The sequence below is a fragment of the Nyctereutes procyonoides genome, unplaced genomic scaffold (genome assembly GCF_905146905.1).
Source record: "Nyctereutes procyonoides isolate TBG_1078 unplaced genomic scaffold, NYPRO_anot_genome, whole genome shotgun sequence".
In the NCBI taxonomy this organism is placed as follows: Eukaryota; Metazoa; Chordata; class Mammalia; order Carnivora; family Canidae; genus Nyctereutes; species Nyctereutes procyonoides.
Window position 1 is genome coordinate 4,959,804 of NW_026575160.1, and position 19,975 is coordinate 4,979,778.

Sequence of the window (19,975 nt, forward strand, 5' to 3'; positions counted from 1 at the left end):
TAGACTGATGGACAGTGATGGAGCAAATAAGATTCTAACAGGTATAAAATTTAGGTAGTGGGTATATGAGTGTTTATAGTCAATTTATTCAATTTTTCTTTATATTTGAAAATTTTTATATTGAAATTTGAGAAAGAGGGGGAAAAGAAAAATACATTTGCTACGAAATGACATAGTGTTTGTGTCATATAATTTTTTCTGACACTCCACCATCTTTAGAAGCTAGAGGCTTAAACTTTTCCTTCTTCAATAGGAATATATTGATAAATTACACCTTTTTCTCAACTGCACACAATAGCTAAGGAGAGAGGATTATTCCACTCAGAAGAATCTTGAGTATAGAGAAATTTCCCAGATTTTCCAATAGGAACCACTGTTAATGCAAAGTGATAGGTTTAAGCCAAGATTTACATTCCTGGTTTAAAACATTATTTTTAATGAAATACAGATTATACTGCATCTTAATTTTTTATTTAATGACATAAATATATATTAAATTTTACATTGACTTGGTGAACTGAGAGTATTAAAAATTCATGTCAACAAATATAAAATTCCCTAGCATATAGCACCTGTTCTATTGTCCTAGCCATAGTTTTCAATTTTTTTTTTCTTTTTTGACTAGTTCCTCTGCTTACTCAAGTGGAGAAAACTGGATAAAGTTGGCATTTGCCTAAATTATATATCAATTGGATGCTTTTACTTGCAACTAATTTCGAATACAAGACTCAAATTGCTATATAAGAACATTTGTTGACATATAAGAACATTTCGTATGTAACAAAAAGTATAGAAGTCGCCTCGACTTCAGGGTGAACAATAATGTCATCCAGGTCTCAGATATTTTCTCCCATTATTTCTCACTACCATTTAATAGCATCATTCCAAGTATGATTTCCCTTGTCATTGTAAGATGTCTGCTGGCACACGCTTTCTTGTTCAGATTCAGTGAAAGAGTAATTCTCAACATAGGATAATTAATTCATCTTGCTTTCACCTAATTGGCTGTCATAGGCCACATGATTCGTTTTGGCTCAGTAGCAGTTGCCAGGGAGATGCCCTGGACAGATTAGCTACCCATGAGGTCTCTAATCATTGCAGAAGGAGGTGGTACCAGGACTTAGACTAGAAGTCACCTGGCCTAAGCAAAGTTAGAATACTGTTAGGAAAAGAAAAGGGGAATAGAGCTGCTTAGACCAATAATAGTGAAGCTTCAATTGAGAAAAATCAATTTAATATTTCAACTACATTTTAACTCTTAAGTAAATGTAACATTAACTTGGAAATCTGAAGTGTTCACAGGAGAACTGTCTACTAGTTATCTAATTACTTACATTTGGAAATAAATCTTAATGTCAGTATGGATATGTAATCGAGTGGTTTTCTGATTACCATGGCTCTTTTAGTCATCTCTTTAAAAATATCCCGAAAAAAGTTCAATTTGAAACAGCCTCAATGCTTTTATAGTTTAGCTCATGAGTATTTCAAATGCTTTTTATAAAAAGTAAAATTGTAAAGTAAATAATGTACTTTCTTGCAGAGCTGTATTTATAGCCATCACCAACAATGGTTTTTGACTGGTTTTATTTATCAGCAAAATAGTTGACATGTTGCCATTTCATTTTTTTATTTGCTATACCTCAGGATTACTATTACACACATAAAATATTAGTGAGCCACATAGTGAAATGGAGGCAAAAGCACTAGAAAGTACTGGGCTTTTAATCTGTTTGAAACCAAGGTAAAAATAAATAAATAAATTTACAATTATACCAGGTTGGGATTAGGGAGTCCCACTTTGAAAAATATTTTAACTTTTTCCCTCTTATAAAAAATACTCTCTTGAGTAATGAAAATAAAACTGTGCCTAATGAAGAGAAGAGAAGTGCACCTAGAGAGCTATGCATTTGTACTCAACCAATTCAAGTCTTTGAGCAGTTTACTCATTTCAGGAAACCTAACGGGCAGGGTGGCCTTGACCATCATCACAAGTGGTTTTGCTTATGAAAGGAATGAAACTCTCACTTTTTTTCTTTTTCTTTTTCTTTTTTTTTTTTAAACAGGTATTGCAGCCTCATTTGCTGTCAAGCTTTTTAAAGCATGGATGGCAGAAAAAGATGCCAACTCTGTTACCTCTTCTTTGAGAAAAGCCAACTTAGACAAGAGGCTGCTTGTAAGTGTTGTCTAGACAAGGGATTGTATGCTTGATGTGTCAGTTGTGGGTTTGTCGATCCATGACCAAAATGCTTGGGTCTATGTTAAATTGGAGCGTGGTTCCTTTTATTTCTGTATATTTGGCAGATCGAAACTAATTCCAACTTAATCTTTATAAATAAATGGAATGATAAAATTAAGGTGTCCAGTTTTAAGTTGTAATATTATAAAGTCCCATCAGTCCCACCTAATTAAACATTTATGTGTTAGGTTAGAGATGGATGACACTGATCTCACATGATTGTTAACTTAACAAAATAACAGTTTAAACAGGATTCCTTGTTTATACCAAGATACCTTGGAAATACTTGGGTATTTGCAATAAACTGCAAATAAGTTTATTGTGGTTGATTCTAAGCTTCTGTGATCACAATTACTTGATTATATTTTTATTTCTCTTTGTATTTAAAAAATAATCAAGAGAAAAATTTTGTTCTTATATTTCTATCAGCTCACTATAATTTCTTTCTGCTAGAAGCAACAGATGTGCAAATGACAGAAATTTCTCCAAGTGACATTGCTTTTGAAATCTAGGACAAAGTCTAAAATTGAAAGACACCTTTATCATCTTCTCTTCACCTGGTCTTTCCTGTTTTTCACTTCTGAAGTGTTCCAGTGCGCAAGGGTATCTGCCTGTCTGTAGGGTAATTCTAAAAGTGGGCTCTTCCCCTCAGAAAACCCAAGGATAATTTTAACTATAAATGCTTTCACTGTCCTTTTTTTTTTTTTTAAGATTTTATTTATTTGTTCATGAGAGACACACAGAGAGAGAGGCAAAAACATAGAGGGAGAAGCAGGCTCCCAGCAGGACCCCGGGATCACGACTGGAGTTGAAGGCAGGCACTCAACCACTGAACCACCTGGGTCCCCCAATGCTTTTATTTTCAATCACTTAAAATTTCTTATCTCTTAAAGCTTACCTTAAAATAGCCCTTTTGGGTCTTTAAAGTCTTAATACGATTAAGAAGAAAATTTTAAAGATACAGAATCTAGCTAATTTCTGGAGCTAATAATAAGTTGTGTGTGTGGTTTTTTTTTTAAAGGTTTTATTTATTTGTTTGTTTGTTTGTTTGTTTGTTTATTCATGAGAGACGCAGAGAGAGGCAGAGGGAGAAGGAAGCAGGCTCCCTGTCGGGAGCCCAATATGGGACTCTATCCTAGAACTCTGGGATCACGCCCTAAGCCAAAGGCAGATTGCTGAGCCACCCAGGTGTCCCTAATAATAAGTTTTATTCAGCCTATATTTGAGTGCCTGTTCTGTGCCAGGCATGGTCCTAGAAGTTGAGGAGCCAGGAGAGAACAGGATAGAAAAGTTCCTTGCCTTAAAGAACCTACTTTCTCAAGGACTTCAAGTAGATCCTATATACAGAAGGAGAAAACATAAGTGATAGGTGTCAAAGCTGAATGGAATTTCATGGGAAGACAATATATTCTTGTTCCTAGGTCTGTGGATAAGCTATATCTGGGCCACGTCCCACTGTGATCCATATACCTTTTCATTCTGAGACCTAGCCTGCAGCTGCACCTCCCATGTGGGCCATTCTGTCCTCATGGCAAAGGACCAGGAGCACAGGAGATAGAAGTGAATCACTCCAGTGTAGTAAAAGCTCAGCTCTTACTGGCCGAAAGAAGTCCTCGTGAAGCCTAGAAGTGGGGTGTGTGGGAAGGTTCATTCTGTCGTAACCTACTGTTCCACCTCTGCACACAGACACAGCAAGGAGGGGCTTTCTTAATACTTACTTAAAGGAGAGAGGGCAAATGATTGGGAACAAATATACAGTCTATTATAACTTGCCACAAAAGACTCAGTTATTTCTTAAGCCATGATTCCTTAAAGATGCCAATAGTCAGAGCTTGGTTAACTTTATTAAGTCACTTAATTTTTTTTAATGTCTTTCCTTTTTGAAAAGTATATTATTTAACTGTTCCTACGAGGTTTCCATGTCGGCATATGTTTTGGATATGAAAAGCACAGGTAGACATTTCTACAGGAAACACTGTAAGCTTGATAAGAACAGAGTATTTCTCTGTGGACCGTGCCACTTGCTATTTGCTAACTCAGTAAATGAAGGGGAAACTAGAGGTTCAGTTTCACCATCAAAGAGGAAATTTTTTGTTTCCTTAACACAACAAAATTCTCTCTGACTGTACTAGTACATTTTAGGAAAAAAAGCATATCTCAAAGTTCAAGTTACCCACTTCTGTAATATGGAAGCACAAAAAAATTATAGCAACTCTGAAAAGAGGGGATGGAAGGCAACAGACTAAATCAACCATTAAAATATGTAGTTCAGGAGCACGTGGGTAGCTAAGTGGTTGAGCGACTGCTCAGGTTGTGAATCCTGGGGTCCTGGGATCAAGTCCTACATCAGGATCCCTGCATGGAGCGTGCTTCTCCCTCTCCCTATGTCTCTGCCTCTCTCTGGTGTGTCTCATGAATAAATAAACTCTTTAAAAAAGAATGTAGTTCAATAAGAAATTAAAAGTGCTATGAGGAAAAAATGAACTAGGGAAGCTCTAAGGAGTGTCAGAGTAGGATGCGATTTTCAGTGGTAAGAGAAGGTCTCTGATAAGGTAACATTTGTGTAAAGACTTGAAGGAGGTAAGGAGTGAGCAATCTAGGTATCTCTAGGAAGAGTTCTCCAGGCAAAGGAACAGAATGCAAAGGTTTTGGGGCATGGCATGTTGGGGGCAGTAAGGGGGACACTGGTTGGTAAGAGTGAAAGAATAGATCAGCTCAGAGATGTAGCAGGTCCGATAACATCTAGTAACTTTGGTTTTTATTCTGATGGAAAACTTTTGGGAAATTCTCAGCAGAATTGTGTATAATTGTGTTTAGGGTCTAAACGGGATCACTCTGGCTTTGCTTTTGGGAATAGACTCAGAAGCAAGAGCAGAAGCGGGGAGACTTTAATCTGATGGACATTTGTACCTAGATAGGGTTTTTCTAACAAACACAAACCATATTCCAAGCCAATAAATGTCATGATAGGATTTAGACCAACTTTACTTCGGTTTAATCTGAATAATAATCTTCAGCATATTATGTGTCATTTATAAGGGCTATGGATATAGTTCATAAATAAGCCACCAGTAATATGTTTGATGATATATTGCTCTGAACATAATGGTAGATCAAGCTTTGCAGTCCCATTCTTACTAAATTGAATATTGAATATTTGTGTGGAGTAACAGAATAATTGGGTGTCCTCAGCTGTGACCTTAAATATAGCTGGCCACATAATTTCAGTCAAGCTCCTTAGCCTTGTTGAGACTTCAATCATCCTCTATAAAAATTTTTACTTTACATAATTATGAGGAATATGCCCATCACATTTTGATTCATAGAAGAAGCTCAAATTAGTTCCCTGCATCTCAGATTTGGAAGACCTCTTCAATGACAGAACAAATGTGCCAGAATTTCAGTCTGATATGAAATGTTTGCTTTAACATGAATATGTGTTTGTTTGTTTGTTTGTTTGTTTATTTATTTATTTATTTTAAAGATTTTATTTATTTATTCATGAGAGACAGAGAGAGAGAGAGGCAGAGACACAGGCAGAGGGAGAAGCAGGCTCCCTGTGGGGAACCTGATGCGGGACTTGATCCCCGGTCTTCAGGATCACACCCTGGGCTGAAGGCAGGCGCTAAACCACTGAGCCACTGGGGCTGCTCTGAATATGTGTTTAATAGCTGCTCCCATCAACTCTTCTGACATTTTGAAACTCGGAACTCAACAAGACAAGTTTGGGGATGATGATATAGAGAATATTGAAATTTGAGTCATGTCATAGAAGGCTTTGGCTCTGTCCCTCTACCTGGTGGCAAACCTGTTAACAGATTTTTCCACCGAGATTTTTACTGGAGCAATATAGCCCGTTGACCATACATATGCAAATCTAGCCACCATGAAAGTTTGGATCTATTTTTTTAGACTGCAGCAGTCTGAAAAATGTGAGAGCTTTAAAAACTGTCTTAATATCTTAGTTGGGTGTTAAAGTCACACAGGATTAGAACATGACTAAGTGTTACTGAGACTCTGCCAAGCTGTGTAAGGTAAAATGGAAATGAGGTAAAAATATGCAAGCAGCCATGGTATACTGCTCTCTTTAAAAATTTCCAACAGAATTGTGTAATGAACTGAAGAGTTGATAGGGTTGGTTTAGATTAGATCTTGCTGTGACTTAATTTAGAGCCACCATCATTAATAGACAAAAATTTTCTTTCGCTCCAAGCTAGTATTAGAATAATAGCAGCATTTTCTCGGAATGTGAATAGAGGTTCTTGAGATAATAGTCAATGTTGTTTTTCTAATGTTATCTCAAGACATCTCAGCAGTATTAAAACTGACTTTTGCCTTTTAACTCATAAGTTATCATATTATTTGCATTTAATTTAGCAAGTTTACTTCTGTATTCATACATGCTACACTTTGATTAAAGTGAAAGAGATAGTGAATATTGGTTCACAATGAGTGAAGCCAGTTTATATAAGGTGCTTAGCGAATGCTCAAGAAATATACCCAAGATTTGTTCTTTTGACAATCATCCTTTGTTCTGGTCTTCCAAATATGAGATGGCCTGAGTGCTATTTTAATATGAAAATGTTGTCCTTTATGCTTACTGAAATATGAATAGTTTTTTGTTTAATAGTCTTTGTCCTTTTGTCTTTCAGGAACTCTTTCCAGTTAATAGGCAGAGCGTGGATCATTTTGCTAAATACTTCACTGACGCAGGCCTAAAGGAGCTTTCCGACTTCCTCCGAGTCCAGCAGTCCCTGGGCACCAGGAAGGAGCTGCAGAAGGAGCTCCAGGAGCGTCTTTCTCAGGAATGCCCAATAAAGGAGGTAGGAAACCATCGGCTTGTATCACTGCAAAACACATGAATGGGAGCAGTAACATCATGTGTCACAGACTTGACCTTCCTGAAGGAGACTTCCTTTGTTTACTTCTGTGAATTTTATGTATTTGTTTATACCATTTAAACTAGCTTAATTGCAAAGTTTTGATTCAGAATCCTCTAGCGTGTTCCAGAAATTGATGGTCATTTCCACGCAAGTGATTTATTTTATCAGGCTACTGTGATTAGCTGAATAGTTCATCTGTTAAATAGAGTTGCCATACACTCCATATACACCATTATAGAGTGGGTTTTCCATTTTATCGCAGATAATATAATATGGCTAAGTATATAGTTAGTATTTGAAATCAACACTGGGTATTTCAGGGATCACTGGGTATGAATATGTAGTTTTTTTTAATTTTAAGACAAAAAATTTTGATGGTTTTTTAATTTATATCTTGGGAAAAGAGCAGTTGGGCCAGTGGCTTATTTGATCATACTCGCAATAGCTGTGTATCCCTGTAAATGTAAATACTACCTTTTTTTATAATGGTAGTTTGTATAACTATGACTGTATATTTTTAATTTTAAAAAAATTTCCCATCTGGGACACCTGGGTGGCTCAACAGTTGAGCATCTACCTTTGACTCAGGGCATGATCCCGAGATCGAGTTCCTGCACGGAGCCTGCTTCTCCCTTTGCCTGTGTCTCTGCCTCTCTGTGTGTGTGTCTCTCATGAATAAATAAATTAAATCTTTAAAAAAAAAAACTCCCATCTGAAGAAAACCTCCTATCTGAATTTTAACAGTTTTTACATGATAATCCAAAATTAAATCAAGTCCTTTCCTTTTGCCATTCACTTCCAAGTCCCAAGTGCTTAGCACTCTGTGCTCTAAGCCCCACCCGGCACCTTATGTGGCTGGAGAATTCTGGACCAGTGCTATCCAGCAGATGGAGGTGTTGTGACAAAAATATTTCTAAGTCTCACGGCAGTAAGGTCAGTAATATATTCAGGAACATTTCTCCAAGTAAGAACTTGAACATGATTTTTCGATGGAGGGAAAAAAAAGCAAAACCAACATCATAACACTGTGATGCTTCTGGATGCAAGGATGTTACCTATCTTGGCAGCTTCCTCCAGCCAGCTCAGGCACTGGGACCTCCCAGTCCCCTCTCTTCTCTAAGGCCACTTAACCCATTTATGACACCAGCCAGGAGGAAAGAAAACTATGGTATTCACTGAAGAGTGGGGACGGGGCGGGAGTTGTGCTATTCAAAAAGCAGTAGTATACTTGATAGAGATTATGGTGTTTCATCACTTTGGAGGACCTAACACCTGTCTTTATGATTATATTTCAAAAGGGAAAAGACTTTTCTAAACAAGTTTGATTAAGCTAGGCAGACCTTTTATTCCAGGCTATCTGATTGGAGGATAAATTTGCATATTTAAACATGATTCTAAGGGAGAAAATAACCTGTCTGTTGTTGGATTAATATGTATCATATAAAAAAATTGCCTCTGCACTTTATAGTTTATTCACATAAGGAATCAGGGTCATCAGAAGTAATCATTAAGGAATAAATTATAGTGAATGGACTTGCACAAACCCAAGACATCATTCATCAATGGGTTTAAAGTTGAGAGTTGAGGATCGGAGGAAAAGAGTCCCGGCTCCATCCCCTTGTTTGAAACCCCATGAGAGAATCAAATTGGCCCACGTAATCTGCTCTGCTGGACCCAAGGGGGGTTGCTGCATGTAAAAGAATTAACTCCTAAGGAACAAAGATTCCCTCTTATTTCTTACTACCCAGCAGCTCCTGGCCAGAGCTGAGCCTATTAATTTTTGGACTAAAAATAAATCTGCTTTGAGAACACATCATTGTGTTTTTCCTCCCTCTTGTCCTCTGAGAATATGTCCCAGGAAAAGAGGAACTGAGCAGAATATTTATCCACCCAAAACCTTTTACTGACCAGGCACAGTGAGAGGGAACATCCTATCTGCCTGTTCCTGTTTGACCCCTTCCTCCCTGAAATGTAGGTGGTGCTCTACGTCAAAGAAGAAATGAAGAGGAATGATCTTCCAGAGACAGCAGTGATTGGACTTCTGTGGACCTGTATAATGAATGCTGTTGAATGGAACAAGAAGGAAGAACTGGTTGCGGAGCAGGCCCTTAAGCACCTGAAGGTACAGACTCAAGAGGGCACAGTCGTGGCTGCAGACCTATGGCAGCTGTCAACTCTACATTTGACACATGGGTTCTAACTGCACTTCACCCAGGTTTAGGCCAAAGATAGATGTCCATTTTTTTTCTTTAATTTTGTTATTGTTGTGATTTTATTTTTTGTTTTGTTTTGTTTTGATTTCAAATTTGCCATTATCTAAAATGTCTCAGAGGTAAGGGCCTATGAAATATCAAAGAGTAAATTCTTACTAAACACAATGTCGGGGGCACCTTGGTGGCTCCGTTAGTTAAGCGTCTGCTTTTGGCTCAGGTCATGATCCCAGAGTCCTGGGATCAAGCTCCGTGTTGGGCTTCCTATTTAGTGGGGAGTTTCCTTCTTCCTCTCCCTCTGCCCTCCTCCTGCTTATGGTCTCTTGCTCTCAAATAAATAAATAAATAACCTTAAAAAAATAAACACAATGTCAGAAAATTCACAGAATAATCATATTCAGTATTTAAAGAAAAATATGGCCTATTGTTTTGTTTTTGTTTTTGTTTTTCTACATGACAAAAATTCTTGGTAATTTTGTTTAAGTAGACTACTGATTGGCATTAGAATTTAAGAAGTGTCTGATTGGTCCGAAGTCAATTCATTGTGTAAATTGCATGTTTTTTTCATGGATACATGTTTTTGCTTGTTTACTCCCTATAAAACTATATTAAGATGAGTGAAAGACTTAGATCCTTCCTTCAGAGTTTACATTTGAACTAGTAAGTCAAAAACTACCTAGTAGAAATTAGGTAGAATGTAAATTAAAGAACTCTCAGTGTTTAGAACAGAGCAGTGAGTAAAATCTGCAGGTTAACTTGATCCGGGAGAGCTCCTTGGAGGAAATTTGTGAATGGGGTTAGTTAGGTTTTAAGAGAAAACGGTGGCTATATATCAGGGACCGGAAACCAGGGACAATTGGGACAAAGGGAGCAATATGAACAAAATGAACAAAACCACAAAGATGACCTGTGAGGTGGGTCTGGGATATATGGAAAAGAAAACACCACCAATACCGAATGTGGCCACTCCAAGACCACTCTATTTTCTTTTTATAGTGCCCAGTAGATGACATAGTACATGGCCTTTAATAAAGTCAGAATTTCATATTTGATCTCTTCTTTTAGTGGGTACAGTGAAGAAATCTGATATGACGCTAAGATAAAAGATAAATTCTGATTGGACACTGTTATAATCCTAAAAGTAAATGCTTTCTAAGCAAATCCCCCAGATTCCTGCTGTGATTCAAGTATGGTTGGCCCTGTACTTCCCATGAAAATTAATGGTTGGTCTTATTCCCCACTTCTGTTCCAGCAATATGCTCCACTGCTGGCTGTATTTAGTTCCCAGGGCCAGTCAGAACTGATCCTCCTCCAGAAGGTTCAAGAATACTGTTACGACAACATCCATTTCATGAAAGCTTTTCAGAAGATCGTGGTTCTCTTTTATAAAGGTATCTGTCCATGTTACTCTACAACGTTTCCATGTTTTGTTGAAGCTCTTTGAGGCCCAGCACAGGGTTGGGGGAGGCAAAGAGAGAAATGGGGTTCATGCTAATTTTTGCAAGTTTTAGTGAGGCAACCATATTATGTGAAAAGAGAAAGTGCAAATGCCATATAGGCATGATTAGGCCCCTGGGCCCATTGCCAGAAGGCTGATGATAAACTGGTTATTATTTTGGGTGAGGAGGGATGGTGAAAAAGACTGTACTAACAAAAAGTAATGAGGTCTGCTTTTGAATTTTAAGGATTAGCTCTAATAACAGTGACTAGTGAGGGCTGCCTGTAGTATATTCAGACCTGCTCAGATGCTAAAAAGCTGACTGAAATTACTGAAATAATTAGCTTTTTACTTTGTATTTTAATTATCTGGTCCAGCCATTCTCCTGTTCTTCATGGAAATGATTATTTTTAGAATTTTCACTTTACTGTCTTTTCATTGTATTTGGAAGGATTAGGTTGTCATGACAACTAGCACTGCCTTTAATAAGTGAACACTATTAGAGTGTTAACTGATCTCATTTTCTATACCTGTAGTATACAAAAAATGATCCTGGGCTATTCTTTGTTCTGAGTTCACATAGTTTTATGGGGGGAAGAAGGAGCACTTAAGAAATGATACATTTTGAACATTATAAAATGATCAACATCAACTAAATGTTTCTTTTCCTTTCTATGTGTTTTTAAATTTGTCTATTTTGAATGATAATTTGGGCATGTGGAGTGTAAGAATTTTATATTATTGATTAATAGCTATTTTTAAAATGTTCAAGCATTTCACAGAGTTCTAATTATACAGATTCTTCAGATGCACATATCTTGGCTACAAGTGTTTGGGTAATATTTTACTTTCTCAGCATGAGGGTATTCAGCACAATTTTTATATCAGTAGGAGTATGTGCTTCCACGTCCCATTTGAAGTTCAGTACTTGGTATGTTTCTCTGGCCAGATCTGAATTAGGTCCTCTTGGACATGGTGTCAGGAGATATCGATGTCCTAAAACTAGGGCTTAGAGGATGCCCAAGGTGACCTGTCAGAACCCAACCTGAGGGTCATATATGCCTACCCACCTGCGGTACCCAGTAGCCAAGAAAGAGAAACCGTGCCCACCCAGCCCGTGGCCACTCTGTCCACACTAACCATTGTTCACTTCACTGTAAGCTGGTAGAGAGAGACCTCTGAGACAGGTTTCACATTTGCTTTGTGAGTGGCCAGGATTATCCCCTATAGAAAAGCAAACTGTTTGTAAACTTCTAGCCTAAGCACACAGTTTACTTTCTTGTCACTTAAGAGCTAACCCAACTGAAGCAAACTGGGGGTGGTGGAAGGGGAGGTGGGCGGGGGTTGGTGGGGGTGACTGGGTGATGGGCACTGAGGTGGGCACTTGACGGGATGAGCACTGGGTGTTATTCTATATGTTGGCAAATTGAACACCAATAAAAAATAGATTTATATTTAAAAAAAGCTAACCCAACTAACCAAATCTTTTTGTAACAGAGACATACCGTTTGAGCCTTATCTGCAGGAGCACTTCATTTTATTATTGAACTTGATTTTCACACACACACACACACACACACACACACACATACACATACACATATACACATACTACTCTTTGTCAGTAATAGCATCTATTAAAATTCTTTTTCAGATTTCTCATTTTAACCATTAATGTCAACATTCTTTCCCACTGTACTCCTTATAACATCTACTGACAACAAAACTGGATGCTTTGAGTGATTTCTTATTCTTCATCTCCACATGCAAAAGAACAGAGACCTGGAATTATAAAATTAACAGAGAAGTGGATACCAAGAAGAAAAAAGAAGAAACAATAGCTCTTCCTAAGGCCATTGATTAACTAGGTGGTCAGGTTTTAAGTAGTTAAAAGTCAGGTCTGTGGAAAGTATGAGCGAACCCAAGGGAACACAGGAAGGTGTCAACATCAGTTTTATTCTGGCTTATTTTCGTAAATGAAATCAGGAAACCATAAAATGGAAACCGAAAATACATCACTGAGGAATGAAAACTAAGTGTTATTTCCTAGGTAGTTTCATAATTTCCCACAAAATTATACAGATAGGCTATTATACTGGATGAAATAATTAGATTTTTTTTTTCCTCTTGGAAACATGGAATCCCCGAGGAATGATCTTTCCACCCTACTATTAAGAGTTTGTGTTTACCTTCTTACCTTTTTTTGGATAGTGGTTTTTTATTTGACCTAATTTTATCCAACAAACATCTGTGCACCAGGAGATGTACATTTTTTGTTTTACGAGGACTTGGATGTTCTTATTCTGTATTTCATATGCCTAGAAATGCTTCAGGAATAGTGTGTATGTATTAAAGCACTCTTCCCAGTGCTACTGTGCATATGAATCACCTAGAGAGCTTATTAAAACAGATTCCCCAGGGATTCTGGTTCAGAAGGTCCAGGTTCAAGCCCAACAAATTTGCATTTTAACACATTTCCAGGTGATGCTGTGACTGTTGGTCAGGACCAGTGGTCTAAAGAGTTACAAAATGCCAGAACTGACAAATTCTATGAACTATAATAACATGCATGCTCCAAGATTATACTTCTGTTTAATTCCATGTACACATACACATTCAACAAATACCAAATAGTATCTGTTTTGCTTCTTTTATGTAGTAATGTGGATTCCCTTTATTTATTGTAAGGAATATTTTGCTTTAAAGCAGGTTTTTAAAAATGTAATAGAAATAAATAATTTCTCCTTTCACTTTTAATCTCTCTCTGTTAATATACACACATACCTTCCCTGTATTTCTAGAATGTTTCTAGAATGTGAGGATAACAGACACTTGGGGGTATGATTTGCCCTGTCTCCTTGACAAACTTAATTATTTTTAAATGAATGCCAAATTGAAAGATTTTTTTTTCAAACATGTAAATAACAAGGGAATGAAAGTGAATAAACTATAAATAATAGTGCTCTTCTGGAATGAAAGAAAAAGTAGAGATTGGTCATTAAGTTAAGATTCACTTTCAGTATTAAAATCTAGATTTTTACATTTCTATGCCGTAAGAAAAATAGTAAGATAGTAAGCCCATCACTAATTTTCAGACATTAGTCACCTCTTAATATAATTTCTCTTCCTTTTGTCCCAAAGCTACGTACCATATTCTCAGCATGTAGATCTGAAAAATATAAAACTCCCTTCTCAAACCCTGTTAGTACCTCTATCATGGAATGTGTGGTTTGCAGATATTTCTGAGGTTAAGTTCTGTCCCTCATGCACATTTTTGTGAAAGAAACTTTCTTTTCTCATCCTAAAAAAAGGTGAGTGGCCTTCTCACCATAGCATTCTTAAGGTAAATTATTTTTGACTTGTATGTCTATGTGACATCCCTAAAATAATGAACTTCATAAGTTTTAATTTAAAGATTTTATTTATTTATTTATTTTAGGGAGAGAGCACATACAAGAGTTCACAAGTGGGGAGGAGGGGCAGAGAGAGAGGGAGAAAGAATCTTAAGCCGACTCCATGCTGAGCGGGGAGCCTGACAAAGGGCTCAATCCCACAACCCTGAGATCCTGACCTGAGCCAAAACCAAGAGTGGGACACTTAACCCACTGAGCCACCCCGGCACCCCCGCAAGTGACATAAGATTTTAACGTAAATATCTAAGTAATCTTTCCTACAGCTTTGCCATTCTCAGACCACTTGTACAGTCTTCTCTCTTTGATCCTAGTGAAAACCCAGCATTTAAATTATAACTCTGCAAATTGAGAAATATGTAGTTTTTCTCATCAAGTTGGATTTGTGCATCATACATTTATTGAATGCGTAGTAGATGGCAGATCTTCCATTAAATGCTGGGAATGAGACGATGAACAGAATAGATCCTAAATTTTAGAGTGTAGAAGAAAACCAAGCATTAAAGTCACCATTTCATTTCTAAAATAAGACTCACACAGAGGAGGATGAGAAGTGAGATAGGATGTTAGAGGCACATAGTATTAAGCCAGATAGAATGGAAGAAGATATTTTGTAATCTGAGAGAATTCTACATGCACTTGTAGAATGTTTTTCTTACTGTACTTTTACTGATATTCTATATTCTTAGCAGGCATTTCTGGGAGATTCCGACAAACACTGTTGTTCTTCAGTGTTAATGAACTCCTCTCCCCACTTTTCCTTAGTAGGGGAGGAAGTTCTCTCTTTGTACCTCAGGAAGTTCTTTCCTCTTTGGATTAGGCCTTTCACTAAACAAACGTTGAGTTTCTTCAACTTTTTGATGTCTGCGCTTTGCTTCCTAAGCTGCCCTGTGTAGTTGTTTTTGCCCCCTCTTTATGATTTCTTCCCTGGTACTAGAAATTTGGTCTTGCAGCAAGTATTCATTACTAAATTAGGCTCTTCTAGGAACTCAACTTTGCAGTTTGTCTCACTTTCTGTGGACAGTGCTTCTGATAAGTTTTACCTAGTGATTTAGTGTCTGTGTGACCAGCATTTTAATAGTGACATGGCCTCTTGCAGCCTCTGTGGGGCAATAAAATGCACGGAGGAGCTCTTAATCTTCAGAAGGAAAACCTGAGGGAAAAAGTGCAGTCTCCATCAGGTTTCCAACATGAGCATTGCATCACACATAGTTCATTAAAGTAAGGAGATAAAATAGCATTTCTCTGTGTTTGTTACATTTTAAAATCTGTTTATTTTATAATAATAGTTCTGTAGTGCTTGCCTGTAAAAAAAACATACATACGTTAGATTTACATGCTAAGTGATCTGATAGGAAAGCATGACCAAAACAGTTTGGAAATTGAGTGATCTAAATCATAAGCCTCTTAAAAAATGTCATAAAAAATTCTCTAAAAAGGACTAAAAAATCCATGTTTGAGTCGATAAGTGTTCTTGAAAAATCTGTGCAAAGCAGCCTTGCACAAGAACAAGTCATGTCCTTCAGCTATGAATTGTGTGCTCCTCACCTCTGCAAACACTGGGCTTTGATGGCAATTGGCCAAAGTCTTTTTATCATTGTGAGAGAAGAGTAGGAGCTGGGAATGGGAGCGAAAAGATGAGATGCTAAGAGTAATTCTATAGGACTCTTGATTATGATTTTTACACCCAGCTTTTATGAATGAGTAAATCCAGACTTTCTTCTTCCCTTGCAAAATGTAGTGTATTTAATGATGAAAATAAGGAAAACAAACTTGATATTTTCTACAATCAATTGTGTGCATTTTTAGTCAATTCACTCTCTTCCACTGAATCCAAACCAATTAATTTTGAAAAGGACTTCCAGTTTGGGTTATGAAAACATTAGTGAAGTTTTCAATGAAAACAATATCAAATTATTTTGCTTGTTTTTTTTTTAAGTTAAAATTATATTTTAACTGCAAAACCTCATTAGTGTGATTTATCAGCATTTATAATGGATTGGGTGGGTGTTGGGGACAATAATAAATTCTTTTTATATGCTTCCCATCTCATTTCTTACCCTGAAATCCCAAAAGACAACCCATTGGAATGTTGGCAAAATACATAGACAATTATTTTCATATTCTCTTTCCTGTTCCTAACATTAAGTAGTCTAAATTAGTGGTAACTTGAGGGTTTCATGGCACATCTGTGGGATTTAGAATTTAAGGTAGAGTAGTTAATAGATACTACTTTTTGCTAGAAACCTATAAGAGTCTACCTAATGTCCCTGTTTTTCTCTTAATGGAGTACAAAGAAAACATTGCTCTTGTGATTTAGGATATTATAAGAAATTCATGACTTTGTGATAGAATAAATGTAGAATTTTGAGTAACATGTATATTGGTCCTATGATACACCCAGATAGCTCATCTTCATACTTGTTTGTTAATAGCACTATTACGTTCTACTTATGTGTTTTTATTTGCCTTTTTTTTTTCTCTCCTAAGAGAGTAAATCCTCTTAAAAGACCAGTCATTTGAGGTTACTGCTTAATCAAGACATGTTTGAAGTTGGCAGAACACAGAGTGTTCTGAATTGCTGGAATTGCTGATTCATTTGCAAAATTACAAAATAACCCACTTTCCTACCAGCAAATTAGCACTGGGAAAGATTTCCAAGTCCCAGTAGTGACTCACAGATGAGCCTGCAATATATCATACCTGATGGGATATATCATCATCATCATCATCATCATCATCATCATCATCATCCTCATCACTTAAGTATTTGCTAAGCTAACTCCCAAAATACAGCACTGTGTTTGCTATATGGAAATGAGCTTGATTCCTGTTCATCTTGATACATTTCAGATATGTTTGTTGTTTGTTTTATAAGAGAGCTTTTAGTATTTTAAAGTGATTGGTTTCTATTAAATTATAAGACAAAAATTGCTTTAAAACATGACATTTTAAAAAAAATGACATTTATGTAGTAACTTTGAAATCTTTGGTTTGAAATTGCAGCTGATGTACTGAGTGAAGAAGCAATACTGAAATGGTACAAGGAAGCTCACGTTGCCAAAGGCAAAAGTGTCTTTCTTGACCAGATGAAGAAATTCGTTGAGTGGCTACAAAACGCAGAAGAAGGTATGATGCCATTTAACAACCATTTTAGCAGACACTTTCTCGTTATAATTAAAGGTATCTACCTCTCCCACAGGTTTTTCTGGCTCTCCTAAAACTAAAGTTCTTAGGGTATTTTCAATATCGAACATCTTGCCTACAAACTTAGCCTTCCTTTCTGAAATGAAAGCAATGAAATGTCCTACATGGTTTAAAAAAAGAGATAACCTGTTAAATTGTCCATCCTAATGGGGAACAAAGGAATAAATCATCAGGCTTTTGTGAAAGGGGGAAAAATTGGCTACATTACTCATTATGGGATTATGTAGGTTTTTATAACCCCTTAACCAGTTCACTAGTACTTACAATGGGAGTACTCAGTGAAAGAATAATATTTATGAGTATGGTACATTTTTAGAAAGGCAAAGTTCATTGAAAAGCAAAAAACAGTTTGCTACTGCCCTCGTGTGACTCTCTTCCCTAGTAAATGTATGCCTGTAGCAAGAAAATTTCTTTGGGAGGTTGGGGTGTGAGGCAGATTAGAAACTCTTCCATGACTTTATTTAAAGGAATCTCTGGGGGCATCTGGCTGGTTTACTTGGCAGAGCATTTGACTCAGGGTCATGAGTTGGAGTCCCATGTTTGGCCTACAACTTACTTTTTTTTTTTTTTTTTTTTTTTAGTATATATGATGCCAAAGCGAGCACTACATAATAAAAATTTTTTTTTAAAAGGACAGGTGCCTGGGTGGCTCAATCAGTTAGGCTTCTGGCTCTTAGTTCTGGCTTGGGGCATGATCTCATGGGTTGTGAGATGGAGCCCTGGTCAGGATCTGCGCCCAGCGGGGAGTCAGACTTGATGAGTGTCTCTCCGCCACCCCCCGTGCTTGCTCTCTCTCTCTCTCTCTAAAAATGAATAAGTAAATCTTTATTTTATTTTTTTAAGGAATCTCTTAATAAAAAAAACCTGACTTTTCTCTCTCTTCTCTCCCCAGAATCTGAATCGGAAGGTGAAGAAAATTAGATGGCTCAAGAAGCACAATACCTAGGCTACCACACAACACTTTTACTGGGAATGCTGAACCATTTGAGAGGAGAAACTTGGCTTCTGTTTTCACAAAGGAAAAAAAAATAGGATAGGTTTCCCTCATGCAGAGGGGGAAATGGTTTTTGTTTTTGTTTTGTTTTTAAATGGAGCCCTGAGGCATCAGCTATTATACTTGGGACTCTACCTCTCACTCACTATATGCTAACTTAAAGCCATTCAACAAGGAGTCAAGTAGGTATCTGAAATTAAATACTCAACAGACTCCTCTTTTTTAGCTGTATTTTTCAGGTACTGTGTGGTGAACGCCCCACTGGTGTCTATTACAGGGCCACTTTGGTAGTTGTGTATCTGCTCGTATATGTGATTTGACAAACCAGTTTTTTAAAATAAATGGCTTTTTAAAAATCTGGGCTTCTATTCTCAGAGCTTTCTTTAGTGCACATGACTTCTTACACAGATGACCTTTCATCATTATGCTTTTTCCCTCCAACCAAAATTGTGAATGGTTACATTTGTCATCTATAGAAACAACTCTGCTTCTTTCACCATCATAAGTAGTACATTTCATTCTTCTTCATACTGCAATAGAAATTGACCCAAAAGTCTACAGCCATACCATCCTGAACACACTCAATATTGTCTGATCTCAAAAGCTAAGCAGGGTCGGGCCAGATTAGTACTTAGATGGGCAAAATCAACCCAAAATACATGCACATTAGCACTAATACCATGAAGCGATAGTATTTTATAATCATTAGGTATGTAAATATATAGTTCCACACTTCTCATGTTTTCTCAGTACTATTTCCTCCCTGTTTGGAGGGGTAATTGATATACATATGTAAAGATCTTTGTTTATATTTATAACTAGGTGAGTTTTGTCTTTAAATTATCTTGTCCTCAGTAGTAACAATGTGGAAACATCTTACTGTTTGGGAAAGCTCTTAGTTTTGTTACAGGGTTCTTTCTTAACTCTTGAAAAACTTAAGGAATGCACCTGTTGCTATTGGGGCAACCAATGGTTATCTCCAAGACGTTTTATCTAAGTATAAGAGTTGAAACAAGGAGGATACTTGCCAAACAACATTCAGCAAATTAAGTGTATAAAGAACTTTATCATGTCATGTCCCCATCCTGTATCAAAAGATGTTTCTAGTCAATCTATTTGTCCTCAGGAAGAAAAGGGAATCTTTTCCATATGACAACTACACACCTAAATCTGAACATGATGGTTTCCTCCTATATTTTAAACACTCAGCCTTTGATTGATTCCTTTCTCCCCATTAGAGCACTGTCAAGTTCTCTGTCCCAACAATGGATTAGGGAAATATTAATTTGAATAGATCCTTTTGAAAAAAACCCTCTGTATGTGAGAATGTCATTTTCATTACACAGGAATAATGACTGAATAACTAAGCCAGGAAGAAAGAGCTTTACAGCACCTTGAAGTGATTAGAATACCCCTGGTTGTACGTATGTCTATCCTTTCTTGAAATTCTGCTGAGCGATGCCCCTCTTCCGAACTAGATTTCTTTTGTAGTCTGCTTGTTCACAATTTCCCTATATTATAAAAGAAAGTATTAATGCCTCATCCAATTATGGTACACTGCCCTGGAGATGAAAACCAGCTGGTACTGGGACAATTC

The 19,975-nt window shown here is 36.9% G+C and overlaps 1 protein-coding gene across 2 annotated transcripts in view; it reads left to right on the forward strand.

The window, feature by feature from the left end:
- The window catches only part of BZW2 (basic leucine zipper and W2 domains 2), a 61,792-nt gene extending 43,056 nt beyond the window's left edge, over window positions 1-18,736 (forward strand). For both annotated transcript variants that reach the window (XM_055314497.1, XM_055314496.1), the window contains exons 7-12: window positions 2,064-2,173; window positions 6,889-7,059; window positions 9,095-9,241; window positions 10,582-10,720; window positions 17,184-17,306; window positions 18,277-18,736. In XM_055314497.1, coding sequence (XP_055170472.1) covers window positions 2,064-2,173; window positions 6,889-7,059; window positions 9,095-9,241; window positions 10,582-10,720; window positions 17,184-17,306; window positions 18,277-18,305 — 719 coding nt within the window. In that variant the 3' untranslated portion in view covers window positions 18,306-18,736. The remainder of the gene's footprint in view (window positions 1-2,063; window positions 2,174-6,888; window positions 7,060-9,094; window positions 9,242-10,581; window positions 10,721-17,183; window positions 17,307-18,276) is intronic.
- The last annotated feature ends 1,239 nt before the right edge of the window (window positions 18,737-19,975 follow it).